At 45.2% G+C, this 14,921-nt stretch overlaps 1 protein-coding gene across 1 annotated transcript in view; it reads right to left on the reverse strand.

Moving 5' to 3' along the window:
- xylt2 (xylosyltransferase II) overlaps positions 1-14,921 on the reverse strand; it is a 182,446-nt gene that overhangs the window by 82,729 nt on the left and 84,796 nt on the right. The window contains exon 3 of the mRNA XM_072483241.1: positions 5,102-5,277. Coding sequence (XP_072339342.1) covers positions 5,102-5,277 — 176 coding nt within the window. The remainder of the gene's footprint in view (positions 1-5,101; positions 5,278-14,921) is intronic.

The following is a 14,921-nucleotide window of genomic DNA, read 5'->3' on the forward strand; positions in this document are numbered from 1 at the left end:
CCTACACCTCAGATGTGCATCCTGGGGAAATACCAAGACATAGTGGTAGAGCTAGGAAGGCAAAGCATGTTGAAGATCACTGAGGGCATTGTCCTTTTTGCCCAACCATTATGATGCCTCTGTCACTTCCTTCCGCAATGCAGGCTGATCCCTGGCCCTTTGCCCATCTCTCCAGGCATCACCCCCCCCCCCCCCCCCCCCCCCCCACCCCCACCCCTGGTGCTCAGATGTTGCGTGTGTGGTGTTCCCTCCTGCAGTGTTCAAGCACAGTGTCCAGCCATCAGGGTGATTGGGATGCTAGGCAATGACTCTCACAGGCTACATGACCCACCCACCAACTGGAATCCACTTGGAATGTGTGGTGCTCACTTAACCACGATTGGCAATGCTCTATTAGCAATAGCCTTCAACCACGCAGTCAGAGTCCTCAACAGTTGGAGGGGGTAATGGGTGGTCATTGGGGCAGACCAGCAGGTACAGGGGTTGCCCCCAGAACGGGTACACAGGATCCAGGGGTTGGCATGGTGGTGCCGTGAGCAGTTGCCCACCGGTTCTCCGCCCCCCCCCCCACCCAATGGCGGCCCACCCCTGCGGAGATCCCCCACCCACAGCCAAGGGTGCCCCCACCGAGCACTGGGGTGGCAAGCCCAGCACCTCTTTGCCAGCGAGCAAAAATAGTTGCTCACCTCCTCGGCTCCCCAAAGAAGCCCTTCCGCCATGTTCATGTTTTACAAAAGGAATACTGATCGACGCCAGCATGAGCACTTACTGGGGAGGTTGCTGAATGACAATCAGAGGCCATTGGATATGGGGTCGCTCTCATTAATTGAATGGAAATGGGGCTTAAGTGATAATAATTGGTTTCTCGCCACGCTACGGCGAGATCCCGATTCATGGGAGCGGGTCGGTTGCTTCGCAAACTGTTTGGCGCCCGGCGCCTCTCCCGCTATTCACCGGCCTCGTTACGCTTGAGCGAGAAAGCAACGAGGCTGGAGAATTGTGCCCATTAACTCTGTTTCTCTCTCCATAGATGCATAGAGTTCCAGCATCCACGATAGTTTATTCTTGTGGTAAACCACTGTTTTTCCGACTGGAGGATGGGAGAGTGGTGTCACTGCTAGGACCACTGTTTTTTTGATGGGTAAAAATGTCTTGGATGTTGGAATACAGAGTAAAATTTTAAAATTTTCTGCACATACCAAATCTGGAAGTGTGAACAGGGAGAGTGCAACCAATTGACTGCAACATTATTAAAATAGGCCAATAAAATGAGCAGAGAATTAGAAAATAGAATTTAATACAGAGAAATGTGAGGTGCTATATTTTGACAGGAGTGGGAGAGGCAATGTAAACTTAATAGCAGTTTTAAAGCATGTGTTACTCACATCGCCACAATCCAGCCCTTGATCTACTGCATTCTATTCCTCAGAACCTTCATCACAAAACATGAGTATTGAGGTGCAAGGTTACTTCCATCAGTTGCTCTGATACCAAGATTTAGTAATTAATTCCGATTATCTATTTTTTCACACATATCTCTATCTTGTCACTGGCAAATCCCCTCATTACATGACAAAAACACCTAGTGATCAGTATAATTTGTTCAGATACATCATTATCTTCTTTTCCTCAGGATTATCTGAAACGTGTGTCATTTCGAGGACTCTGTTTCTTCATTTTGGACAGTTCACAAAAGAATGACATTTTGAGTGCCTGGAATTCATTCGCCTATTCTAGTTGTTCTAATTTTGTTTTCTGCTGATAGCCACATCTCCTATTGGTGCTTCCATTCTCATTCTACCTGTCTTTAATCTTTCCATTGATGCTTCCTCCAAGTATCTTGACCATTTCACTATCTGGCAATCATCGAGTCTGTTCTTTGGTTCACTGTGGACTTTATTCCAAGACGGTTCCCACATGGAATTTTTTTTAAGGCTGCAGTCATCTGGTCTAAGAGGTTCTCTTTCTCCAAAAACTGAAACATCAATTAGAACCAGAATCCATCTACAGCACAATCTAGCAATTTAAATGCTGGTATTGGTCCAGGGAAGTCCAAATTTAATGTTATCAATGTGTTAAAGTCCATGATGGAGATCAACATCCACACAAGAATCGGCAAAGCATCACAGGTCTTCAGCAGCTCCAGAAGGTGTGGGCATCCAGCACCATCAACACAGCCATGAAGCTGCAACTCTACATGTCCATTGTGGTACCAATCACAACATGGAAGAGAACAGCAAATGTGTCACATAAGCTGGACGCCTTTCACCAGTGCAGTCGACATAAAGAGACTGGGCTCACATGGAAAGATGGCATCACCAATGAGGAAGTGCTACAGAGGACTGGTCAGAGGCACCTAACTGGCATCAGAGACCATAGAACATTACAGCGCAGTACAGGCCCTTCGGCCCTCGATGTTGCGCTGACCTGTGAAACCACTCTAAAGCCCATCTACACTATTCCCTTATCGTCCATATGTCTATCCAATGACCATTTGACTGCCCTTAGTGTTGGCGAGTCCACTACTGTTGCAGGCAGGGCATTCCACGCCCTTACTACTCTCTGGGTAAAGAACCTACCTCTGACATCTGTCCTATATCTATCTCCCCTCAATTTAAAGCTATGTCCCCTCGTGCTAGACATCACCATCCGAGATAAAAGGCTCTCACTGTCCACCCTATCTAATCCTCTGATCATCTTGTATGCCTCAATTAAGTCACCTCTTAACCTTCTTCTCTCTAACAGCCTCAAGTCCCTCAGCCTTCCCTCATAAGGTCTTCCCTCCATACCAGGCAACATTCTGGTAAATCTCCTCTGCACCCTTTCCAATGCTTCCACATCCTTCCTATAATGCGGTGACCAGAATTGCACGCAATACTCCAAATGCGGCCGCACCAGAGTTTTGTACAGCTGCAACATGACCTCATGGCTCCGAAACTCAATCCCTTGTCGCCACATGGCCACTTCCCGACTTTAAAATGGAGATCTGCTAGGAATGCAGGGCAATTCAGCCAACGCAGGAAAAACAAGCAGGTGCAAAGTTTCCTGCAATCAGAACTTGCAGGAACCCAGACAGCACTGAAACTTCAACCATCTACATACTGATGGGCGATCCCCGGGAACAATTAGAAACAGAAGGTAAACAAGGCCGGGCCAGACTCATTGGCGCCAGCAGGAGCCAAGACAAAGGAAGGCCAACGGACACTTAGGAACCGCCCAGCGATCAGGGAACAGCTCCAGTATTGGAGAAATCGATCCAAGTGATCAGAACTTAGCCTAATCACTTGGAACCAGGTACGGGGTCCGCCCAAAAGGGCGCGAAGCCCCTGGGGACTATAAAGTAGAGTCCCCAAGTTCAATTCGTCCTTCTTGGCAGGGTCACTCAGCAGCTCGAAACAACTATTGACCGTGACCCGCCTAGTAGCTGCACCAACCAAGTAAGTCTCCAGTCAACGCACGCTACGAGATAGGCGCTCCTAGCTACAAGTCTATATCAGCTTTGTAGCCTGCAGACTCAGAATCGAACAAAAGGCCATTTGTTCCCCTGACCTGGTGGGCCAGTTCCAAAGCTAAGTATAGGCCTTTTAGTGTTAGAGATAGTCTCGTAAGTAGAGTTTTATACACGGGTAGTGATTAACTGTGTATAATAAATGTGTTTTGATTTGAAACATACTAACTGGTGTATTGAGTTATTGATCAGCACTTGAACTGGAATCTCGTGGTGGTATCATAAAGATACCTGGCGACTCTAGAGCAAAGGTTATAAAACAGAGCAAATTAAGTAAAGACACAACGAGCAACATTTACTAAGAGCCAACCAAAGGTTAGCAACACCCTCTACCAATAAAAGCTAACACATCGCACGCCTTCTTAACAACCCTCTCAACCTGGGTGGCAACTTTCAGGGATCTCTGTACATGGACACCGAGATCTCTCTGCTCATCCACACTACCAAGGATCTTACCATTAGCCCAGTACTCTGTCTTCCTGTTATTCCTTCCAAAATGAATCACCTCACACTTTTCTGCATTAAACTCCATTTGCCACCTCTCTGCCCAGCGCTGCAGCATATCTATGTGCCTCTGTAACTTGTAACATCCTTCCGCACTGTCCACAACGCCACCGACTTTAGTGTCATCTGCACATTTACTCACCCATCCTTCTACGCCCTCGTCCAGGTCATTTATAAAGATGACAAACAGCAGTGACCCCAAAACAGATCCTTGTGGTACACCACTAGTAACTGGACTCCAGTCTGAACATTTCCCATCAACCACCATCCTTTGTCTTCTTCCAGCTAGCCAATTTCTGATCCAAACTGCTAAATCACCCTGAATCCTGTGCCTCTGTATTTTCTGCAATAGCCTACCGTGGGGAACCTCATCAAACTCTTTACTGAAATCCATATACACCACATCAACTGCTTTACCCTCATCCACCTGTTTGGTCACCTTCTCAAAGAACTCAATAAGGTCCGTGAGGCACGACCTACCCTTCACAAAACCGTGTTGACTATGTCTAATCAAATTATTCCTTTCCAGATGATTATACACCCTATCTCTTATAAACCTTTCCAAGACCTTGCCCACAACAGAAGTAAGGCTCACTGGTCTATAGTTACCGGGGTTGTCTCTACTCCCCTTCTTGAACAAGGGGACAATATATGCTATTCTCTAGTCTTCTGGCACTATTCCTGTAGACAAAGATGACTTAAAGATCAAAGCCAATGATATAGAGAGATGACTGATATGGCCAGGCACAGCCTTTGCTCCAACCCCGGAGAGCGGCAGGAGAGCGGATACCACCAAGCGGAAGAACAATATGGGGCCAGCCAAAAACGGCCTGGTGAAGTACACTTAAGTAGTACCTCCAAGATTGGGACATCACATGGGCTGAAGAAAAAGCGATTGCAATGGACTGGGGCTTGTGGCGCAGTCTTGTTGCCCACTGTTCCAATGGGATCAGAGGAGCTAAGTAAGCACTACCATGTCAGTACCACTTAACGTTTTTGTCCAATATGCATAATAGGTGGGTGAAATTCTCAGCACAATACAAACAGTAATCACTGCACTTGTGCCTGTCGGGACTGCAGAGAACCTACCTTGTCCACGTGGATATAGTAAAAGTGATGCCGATGATAGATGGCTTTGATCAGCCGCTTCAGCTGTCTAATGGCTCTGCCATGAACGACAAGGACATAGACAATTCTAACAGGGGTCTGGACTGATGCCACATCCACATTGCCGTCTTCCCACTGGATGATGCTGTTCGGTTTCCCTACAAAGAAACCTTCAGTTAGTACAATAATCACAGCCAAGCTAGGGTCCAAAGCAATCCATCATAGATTATTTTTAATTTATTCCTACAATTTATTTTGCTACAATTCACATAATTTGCTCCTGACCTTACCGATGTGCATGCTCCAATGGAAAGGTTGGGGGAACTGACTGAACAGCTTAGAGTACACACAAGATAGCATATAAAAGCAGGGGAATTACGCAAAATCTTTATAAAACATTGATTCGGCCTCAGCTGGGGTATGGTTTTAATTCTGGGTACCACACTTTAGAAAAGATGTGAAGGGCTTGGGGCGGGTGCAGAAGTGGCTTACTAGAATAATATAAAGGAGAATAAAATTTCAGTTATATGGAGAAATTGGAGAAGCTCAAATGTTTATCCTTATAGCACAGAAAGTTTGAAAGACAAAAAGCTAGGAAAAGGGGGTAGGGTAGCTCCGTTAATTAGGTGCTCTCATGTTAGTTTGAGGTACAGCATGAAATCAAGGCAGCTAATGGAATGAGTCATAGAGCTTTACAGCACAGAAAGAGGCCTTTTGGCCGATCGAGTCTGCGCCAGCCATCAAGCACTCATCTATTCCTTTTTTTAAATATAAATTTAGAGTATCCAATTCTGTTTTTCCAATTAAGGGGCAATTTTGCTTCGCCAATCCACCTACCCGGCACATCTTGGGGTTTTTGGGGGGGGGGGGGGGGGGGGGGGGGGGAGGGGGGGGGGGGGGGGGGGCGGCGAGACCCATGCATGACACAGGAGAATGTGCAAACTCCACACGGACAACGACCCAGGGCCAGGATCGAACCAGAGTCCTCGGCTTTGTGAGGCAGCAGTGCTAACCACTACGCCACCGTGCTGCCGGTAGCACCCATTTATTGTAATCTAATTTTCCAGCACTTGATCTGTAGCCTTGTATGTTATGACATGTCAAGTGCTCACCTCAATGTTTCTTAAAAGGTGGAAAGGTTCCTGCCTCCACCACCCTTTCAAGCAGTGAGTTTCAAATTTCCATTACCCTTTGGGTGAAAACAGTTTTGCTCAAATCCTCTCTAAATCTCCTGCCCCTACCATATCTATGTCCCTCATAATTTTGTACACCTCAATCAGGTCTATAATTAAAGAATGTATATGTACTATAATAAAGATAATACAATATGATGTAAGAATTATATCCTTTATCATGAGAGAATTGAACATCCAAGTATGGATGTTATGCTTCAGTTGCACAGGGCATTGGTGAGGCCATATCTCTGTGTGCAGTTTTGGTCTCCTTACTGAAGGAAGAATGGTTCAGAGGAGATTTATTGTATTGACACCAGGAATTAGCGGGTTGTCTTTCGAGGATAGGTTAGTGAAACTGGGCTTGTTTCCACTGGAGTTTAGAAGAATGGTGACTTGATTGAAGTATATATTTGAATGGTCTTGACAAGGTAGATTTGGAAAGGGCCTTTTTTGTGGGCGAGTCCACAACTAGGGAGCACCATTTTAAAATTAGGGGTCACAATTTTAGGACAGAGAGGAAGAGAATTTTTTTCCTCTCAGGGTTGTGCGATTTTGGAACCCTGCCTCAGACGGCAGTGGAAGTGGAGTCACTGGATATTTTTACGGTAGATCGATTCTGGTTAGGTAAGAGAGTCAAAGGTTATTTAGGGTAGATGTGAATGCAGAACTTGAAATACAAGCAGATCAGCCATGATCTTGTTGAAGCAGGCTCAAGGGGTCGAATGGCCTATTTCAGTTGCTACTTCATGTTTGTATGAATTTTCCTTACGGGAAAATGGACTGTTTAATGGACAAAGTAGCAGCAATGGAGGAGAATGTTACTTGTACAGTATGTAGCAAATCAGTTGTTAAAATGCACAGAATGTTATAAATTGTTATATTTTGCATTGTGTTAGAAAAATACATCACAATGGTGATGTATTTCCTTTTCTTGTGGGGAGCTGTGGGATCTCTTATTTTCTAATAAGAGTCAGGGTCCGGTGGTAGGTTGAGATTGAGTTTATTACGAAACTTGGTTAGTACAATTTGAAATATAAACAAGAGAAACTTGTTTTGGTACCGCCCCTTCCTTGTCCCCTTTGGCTTACATATTCTGATTGGTATTCACACTTGTATCTAACTGACTGGCTGCACTTACATTGTTACAATGTCACATTTGTGCTCTAGATTCTGAAAGCTGATGTGTTCCCACAGTATATTTTCCCACAGACTCAATATTTTAAATTGAGTTTTAATATTTCTCCACAGGAAGCATTACAATGTTGTAAACCTCAATATTGCACGTTTAATTTTAGGTTAAATGGAATACAGGAGGTCATGTGACCGGTTCCAAATGCAGTTTGATAACTTGGATTAGTTGCTAAGGGAATAGCAGGCCCAAATTAAGGAACTTGCTGAAATATATGGAATTCTCACACCCAGGAGAAAGGAGCAAGACAGCTGTGCTAACAAAGTACAGACTCATCAGCTCCAAGCTTTTCAGTCAAAGAGAAAAGCAGGAAAAACAGTTGGTTCTGTGTGGTCAGCAGAGAAAAAGCTGCTTGGCTGTGCAAACTATTGCAGTTGGATGAGGGAGGCAAAGAGACAAATCGTGCAGCTTTCTAGAAATTCTGGGAGATTTATTCTGCCATGGTCGGTGCAAGAGGAATCATCAACCAGGCTTTGGGAGGGAGGAGGAATGTGTGCAAGTGTGCATGTGGAGAGGGCTGGCCTCACGCCCATCCTCAGGTTCTCGCTCTCTTTCCCACTCACTCACTCAGTCCGTCTGGGGCCTGGGATGGTTAGAGATTAATATCATTGAGGAAATTGTGGGACAGTTGTGAAGGTGGCAAGACCCGTTTCCTCACCATCCTGTGTTATATGATAGATGACCCAAGTCTCGCTGTTAATGCAAACAGCACTCCCCCTGCACATACTGACTCATTTGGCCATTTTGGTGTACCTGCGACTCCTGTAAATTGGATTTGATTTGTCACGTGTACTGAGGTACAGTGAAAAGTATTGTTCTGCATACAGTTCAGACAGTTCCATACATGAAAAGAAAACATATGACATATATAAATACATAGGCTCAGACATCGACTGAAGCATATATAGTGTAGTACTACTCAGTCGAGAAAATGTAGTGAAGATGTGTAGAGCTTTAGTGGGCTGGCGCCTGGCGCAGTTGGGCAAGAGCGTAGCCACGGGAAGACTACATCATCCAGAATGCACCTTGGTTGTCAAAACAAAAAGCTGCCGGATTCCCACTCCAGGATATATGGATCTCAAGGGCTGGAACTTTGTCCTGGAGCAGGGAGCCCTTGTGTGCAAGTACATTGAGGCATGTGGTGGCCCCTTAAGAGAGAGCTCATGTTGCCAGTAAAGGCAAAGGCAAAAGTTAATCCCAGACCATCTACACCCTCTTCTCCAGGGCCTTGGAAATACTACCATTAAGAGATATATAGGATAGCATCATAACTAACAATAGAAAGATAGAAGAAAGGGCAGCACGGTGGCATGGTGGGTTAGCACTGCGGCCTCACGGCGCCGAGGTCCCAGGTTCGATCCCGGCTCTGGGCCACTGTCCGTATGGAGTTTGCACACTCTCCCCGTGTTTCCATGGGTTTCGCCCCCACACCCCAAAAATGTGCAAACTAGGTGGATTGCCCCTTAATTGGAAAAAATGAATTGGGTACTAAATTTTTTTAAAAAAGAAAGATGGAAGAAATATTAAACAAGCATTTTGCGTTATAATAATTATTTGGTAGAAAGAACAGGTAAACATGGCAATGAACAATAAAATGAAGAATAAGATTAGTGCATTTAAAATAAGGGATGTATTAAATGAACTAAACAAACTCAAGAGGATAAAATCCCTGGTTTAAATGGGTCACCTCCACATAGCTTAATATAATTCAGTGATGAGATAGCAGAGGAATATTTTTTTTTAATGTATTTGAAAGAGGTGTAGTGCCAGAGAACCGATGGATTGTCATGTAATACCTATATTTATGAAGAGGGACAGAACATGACCAGGGAAATATAGACCAGTCAGCTTATCAGTGGTAGGTAAACATAATGAAATCCTGACTAAAGGAGAGAGTAGAAGAACATCAAGAGTTGAAATATATAATAGTGAGTAGATTTGAAGAGAGAAAATCTTGCTTGAGCAATCTTACTGAATCCTTTAGGAGGAAACAGAAGAGAGCAGACAATGGTACTGCAGTAGACCTGGACAATGGTAGCACCGATGTAATTTAACTAGATTTCAAAAGGCCTTTGATAAGGTTCCTCATAATGAGTAAGTTCAGAGAATGTGGAGTCAGCGGAGAAGTGGCAGAATGGAATGTTAGCTGGCTTCAAGATGGCACACAGTGTGGAAATAAAGGGGAGTTATTTAGAGCAGCAGAAGTTGGGAAGTGTTGTTCCATAACGATCAGTGCTGGAACCAGAGGTTCACAATTTACATTAACAATTTGGGGCTTAATCAAAAATATAAAACTGTGGATGACACCAAGCTTTGGGGGGAGGGGAGGGGGAAAGATAGAGAATAGTCAATACAGAGAACTGCAACAAATTACAGAAAGGGTCTGTATAATCTTGCAGAATGGGTAAATAATTGGCAAATTAAGTTCAGCACAAATAAATGTGATGTAGTATATTTTGGTCAGAAGAAAAGTAGTCGTTTATTACAAGTGCAAGCCTTGGTGGGGTAGAGGAACAAAGGGATCTCAGAATACAAATAAACCAAACACTAAAAATTGCGTCACAGGTTAGCAAAGCCATCAAAAGGCAAACCAAGCACTAGGGTTTTAGTTCTAGAGGGATAGAATTGAAAAAAAAATGGAAATTGTGGTAAACCTGTACCCAACCTTGGTTGGACCACAAATAGAGTACTGCTTGCAGTTCCAATTTTATAAAAAGATGTAGAGGCACTAGAGAGGTGCAGAGAGGATTCGCAAGAAAAAAAAATGAAAATCGCTTATTATCACAAGTAGGCTTCAAATTAAGTTACTGTGAAAAGCCCCGAGTCCCCACATTCTGGCACCTGTTCGGAGAGGCTGGTATGGGAATTGAACCCGTGCTGCTGGCCTGTCTTGATCAGCTTTAAAAGCCAGCTATTTAGCCCTGTGCTAAACCAGCCCCTGATACATAATCAGGAAAGGATTAGTTGAGTCACTTCTTTAAAAAAAATGATTGAGGAGTGACCTAATAAAAGTCTTTAAAATTATGAAATACTTTGATATAGTGGATATAAAGGGAATGTTTTCCTTTTTGGGGGGAAAGAGCATAACTAGAAGCCATGATTATAAGATAGTCATCAAGATATCAAATAGGGGGACTTCCGGTGACGGCGGGTGGGAGGCAGCCGCGCGTTGGAGGGCTCCCGTTCGGGAACGGCATTGTCGGGGAGTAATGCCCGGTCCTAGGGCCAGCGACGGCAGTAAAAGTCGGGAGACAGCGCACAGAGAAGAGGGATGTCAAAAAACAGCAAAAAAACGGCCGTGAAAAAAGTGGCTGAAAGTCCGTTGGGGAGTGGAAAGGTCACTGCGGGGTCAGCAAAGAAAATGGAGGCTGGAGCACCAGGGGAGGCCGCAGTGCTTACGGCTGAAGAAATAACTACGGTGATGGCTGCGGAATTCGAAAAGCAGTTGGTGCAGATTGCGAAATGCATGGAGACGGTGAGGAAGGAGATGAGGGAGGTTTTGTGTGCTGGTGGAGGAGGCGGTTTCCCTGGTGATGACGGCGGTGGCAAGCACAGTGGCGGAGGTGCGAGAGCAAGGGGAGGCGCTGAAGGAAGTGGAGGAGACGTTATTGCAGCACGGTGATCAACTTGCCTCGATGGGGAAGGAGATGCGGAAGGTGATGGGCACTAACAAGGATCTGCGAGGAAAAATGGAAGACCTGGAAAACAGATCCAGGCGACAGAATTTGAGGATTGTGGGGCTGCCCGAAGGAGTTGAAGGACCGAAGCCGACTGAGTATTTTGCCACGATGCTGGCAAAACTATTGGGAATGGGGGGAGGATCCCTCCCGATATGAATTGGATCGGGCTCATCGGTCGTGGAGGCCTGTACCAAAGGCGAGTGAGCCGCCAAGGGCAGTGACTCTGTGCTTCCGCAGGTACAGCGTGAAGGAGAAGGTCCTGAGCTGGGCCAAGCAGAAGCGGGTGGTGCAGTGGGCTGGAGCTGGTATACGTGTATACCAGGACTTTACGGTGGAGCTGGCGAGGATGCGGGCTGCCTTCAACCGGGTGAAGAGGGCACTGTACATTAGCAAGGTGCAGTGCGGCATTGTATATCCAGCGAAGCTGAGGGTGACTTATAAGCTCAGGGACTTTTATTTTGGAACGGCGGAAGCAGCAGAGGAGTTTGCGAAGGCAGAAGGACTGTGGCAGAACTGACAAATTGAGGAATGGCCTTGTGCCGATGTAACCTCATGACTGTATTTTCTTCTTTTTTGTATCACTGCGTGCAGGTGTAGAGGCTAAAGGAGCCACTGTTGTATATATTTGGACAAGGGAAGGGACGAGACCTTCACTCGAAATGAGGTTTCTTTGGGGTGCAGGTGGATATGCGGGGTTTGTGTGTTAAAAGGGGATCTTTGGGCTTTCCTAGGGCCGGCAAGGGGGAAAGGGACCCAGGCGGGGGCCTCCACACTGGCCGGTTTAAGCCGGCCAGTGAACGGGAGTGAGGTGGGGGGAGGGGCTGCGGCCATCGGAGCCTAGCAGAACAGGGTCCGAGTGGTCTAGCCGGGGTGGAAAGTTGGGGGCAAGGAACCGAGGTTGGGAGGAGGAGTTTTACAAGAGGCAGTGGACGGGAGGAGCTGGAGACTGGGGTATCATGTACGGTACTCTCTGAGGCTGGACAGCATTGGTTGGGGGGGAGCTGTGTACATTAAGGGTGACTACGGGTAATCCCTGATTCCTTTTTACCATTTGTTTATGTAAACATGCGGGTTGAGGTTTGGGGGTTTGTGGGCGGATGGGATCGTTGTTATTATGGGGATTGACATATCTTGCTGATTATTGTTTATTGTTGATGGGTGTAAATGTGGGAGAAAATGTGAAAAAGGAGAATTTTTTAAAAAATGTTTTTAAAAAAGATATCAAATAGGGAATTCAGAAGAATGATCTTCACCCCCAGGTAAGAATGAGGAACTCACTAGGAACAGGAGTGGACCATTCAGCCCCTTGAGCCTGTCCCGCCATTCAATGCGATCATGGCTGATCTGTGGCCTAACTCCATATACCTGCCTTTGGCCCATATCCCTCAATATATCTTTGCTCAATAAAAATCTATCTATCTCAGACTTAAAATTTACAACTGTTCTAGCTTCAATTGCTGCTTGTGGAGGAGTTCCAAACCTCTGCAACCCTTTGAGTAAAGAAGTGCTTCCTTCGATCTCTCCTTAACGGTCTAGTCGTAATTTTTAGACTATGCCCCTAGTTTTAGAATCTCCAACTAGTGGAAATAGTTTATCTTTATCTACCCTGTCTTTCCCAGTTAATATCTAGAATACTTCGATCAGATGACCCCTTAACCTACTGAATTCTAGCACAAACAGGTCTGATATGTATAATCTACCATAGGGAGTGATTGAAGTGAATAGTATAGACATAGTTAACGGAGAAGTAGAGAAGCATTTGAGGGAGAAGAGAACAGATGGTTACGATGGTAGTTGTAGACGATAATAGATGGGAGAAGGCTCAAGCGGAGAATAAACACCACATGGACTGATTGTTTCTGTGCCGCATATCCTGTTTCTGTGCCGTACATCCTATTTATTCCTATTCTGCAATGGATGGAATCCAAGCAGCCCAGTTGAGTTCAGGAATTTCTTGCAACTCACTAGTGTATCAGTGAACATTTTCTGATTTTTAAAAAGGCTCAAAATTAATTAACTCGCAATTTTCATGTCAGGTTAAAAATTTACCGTTCCGCATTCACTTTTCATATTTTCTCTCTCCCACTGCTAATGGAACATGTTCTCTTGTGATATATCTTGGTGCATTAATTGTTCTCAGGTTTCTGTATGAATACGGTACAGTACAGACTAATGTTGAGTTTTAAAAGGGAAGAAAGAATTTAGCAGCTATTGAGATTGGGATTCAACCCAAGTTGAGCAAGGTAGGAACATATGACAAATCACAGTTGTGCGTAAAACACATACTGAGTCCATATGGTCAAAATACATTAACAATGAACCAATAGATCTAGGACGACTTATGAGACAATTGCATGTGCGATGCTCTCCCTTATCTCAATGCAATGTTGGCTGAGTTTCACAAATAACCCTTTTTAAAATGTATTCATTCACGAGATGTGGGTGTCGCTGGCTAGGTCAGTATTTGGCCCTAATTGCTCGAGATGGTGTGGGCCACCTTCCTGACCCGCTACAGTCCATTTGTGTTGTTAGGGAGGGAGTTCCAGGATTTTGACTCTTGTTAGTGGAGGAATGGCAATTTAGTCCCAAGTCAGGTTGGTATGTGGCTTGGAGGGAACTTGTAAGTGGTGATCCTCCCGCTTATCTGCTGTCCTTGTTCTTCGAGTGGGGAGAGATCATAGGTTTGGAAGGTGCTGCAGTGCATCTTGGAGATGGTACACACTCCTGCAACTGTAGTGGAGGGAGTGAATGTATAAGGTGGTGAGTGGGGTGTCAATCAAGTGGGCTCTTTGTCCTGGATGGTCAAGTCTCTTCAGTGTTGTTAGAGTAGCACTGCTGCAAACAGGTGGACATAATTCCATCATATTTGTGGCTTGTGCCTTGTTGTTGGTAGACAGGCTTTGAGGAGTCAGCCTCTGACCTGGTAGCCATAGTTCAGTTTCTGGTCAATGGCAACAACCCTGGAAGTTGATATTGGTGATTGAAGGATAATAATGCTGTGGAATATCAATGAGAGATGGTTAGACTCTCTCTTGCTGGAGACAGTCATTGCCTGACACCTCGTGTGATGCAAATGTTACTTGCCACTGATCGGCCCAAGCCTAAATATTTTACAGGTCTTGCTGCACATGGACATGGACTACTTCAGTATCTGAGTCGTTGCGAATGGTGGTGAACATCTATGAACATCCACACTCCTGACCTTATGATGGCGGGAATGTCTTTGATGATGTAGCTGAAGGCAATCAAGCCTAATACACTACCTGCAGATCCAAGAAGGCAGCCAAATGTTGGTTATTTCATGATGCGGATTGTTAGGGAAAAGGTACCCCTTTGGAGCAGTAGTGTTTTGCTTGCGCGGCCAAATAGTTGAAACTGCGCTTGTAAGCATTCTCAAGAACCAGGGGAACAGAATCTCCGACAGCGAGATTGAAACACTACGAGGTAAGCAGTCTTTGAAGTTTCTGTATTAGAGTGACTTTTGGAGAGAATTCCAAGGCAAGATCTTCGTGGGAGAGACCGAGTTTCAGTGAGATTGGTTGGCTCACAGTGTGACTAACGTGAGTGGGTTAGTGACAAATTCATGGAATCTGTTTGGTCACATCTGTCATGTGTGTAGTGTGATGTGCCTGACCACATTACATGTACTTTACTTGGATTGACAAGTGGCAAGCAACATTCGTACCAGACAAGATGGCACTTCCAACAGTGCAGCACTCAATTAGTACTTCAATGAGTGGACAACCTAGATTATGTGG

Source organism: Scyliorhinus torazame, chromosome 18 (assembly GCF_047496885.1).
Source record: "Scyliorhinus torazame isolate Kashiwa2021f chromosome 18, sScyTor2.1, whole genome shotgun sequence".
Lineage (NCBI taxonomy): Eukaryota > Metazoa > Chordata > Chondrichthyes > Carcharhiniformes > Scyliorhinidae > Scyliorhinus > Scyliorhinus torazame.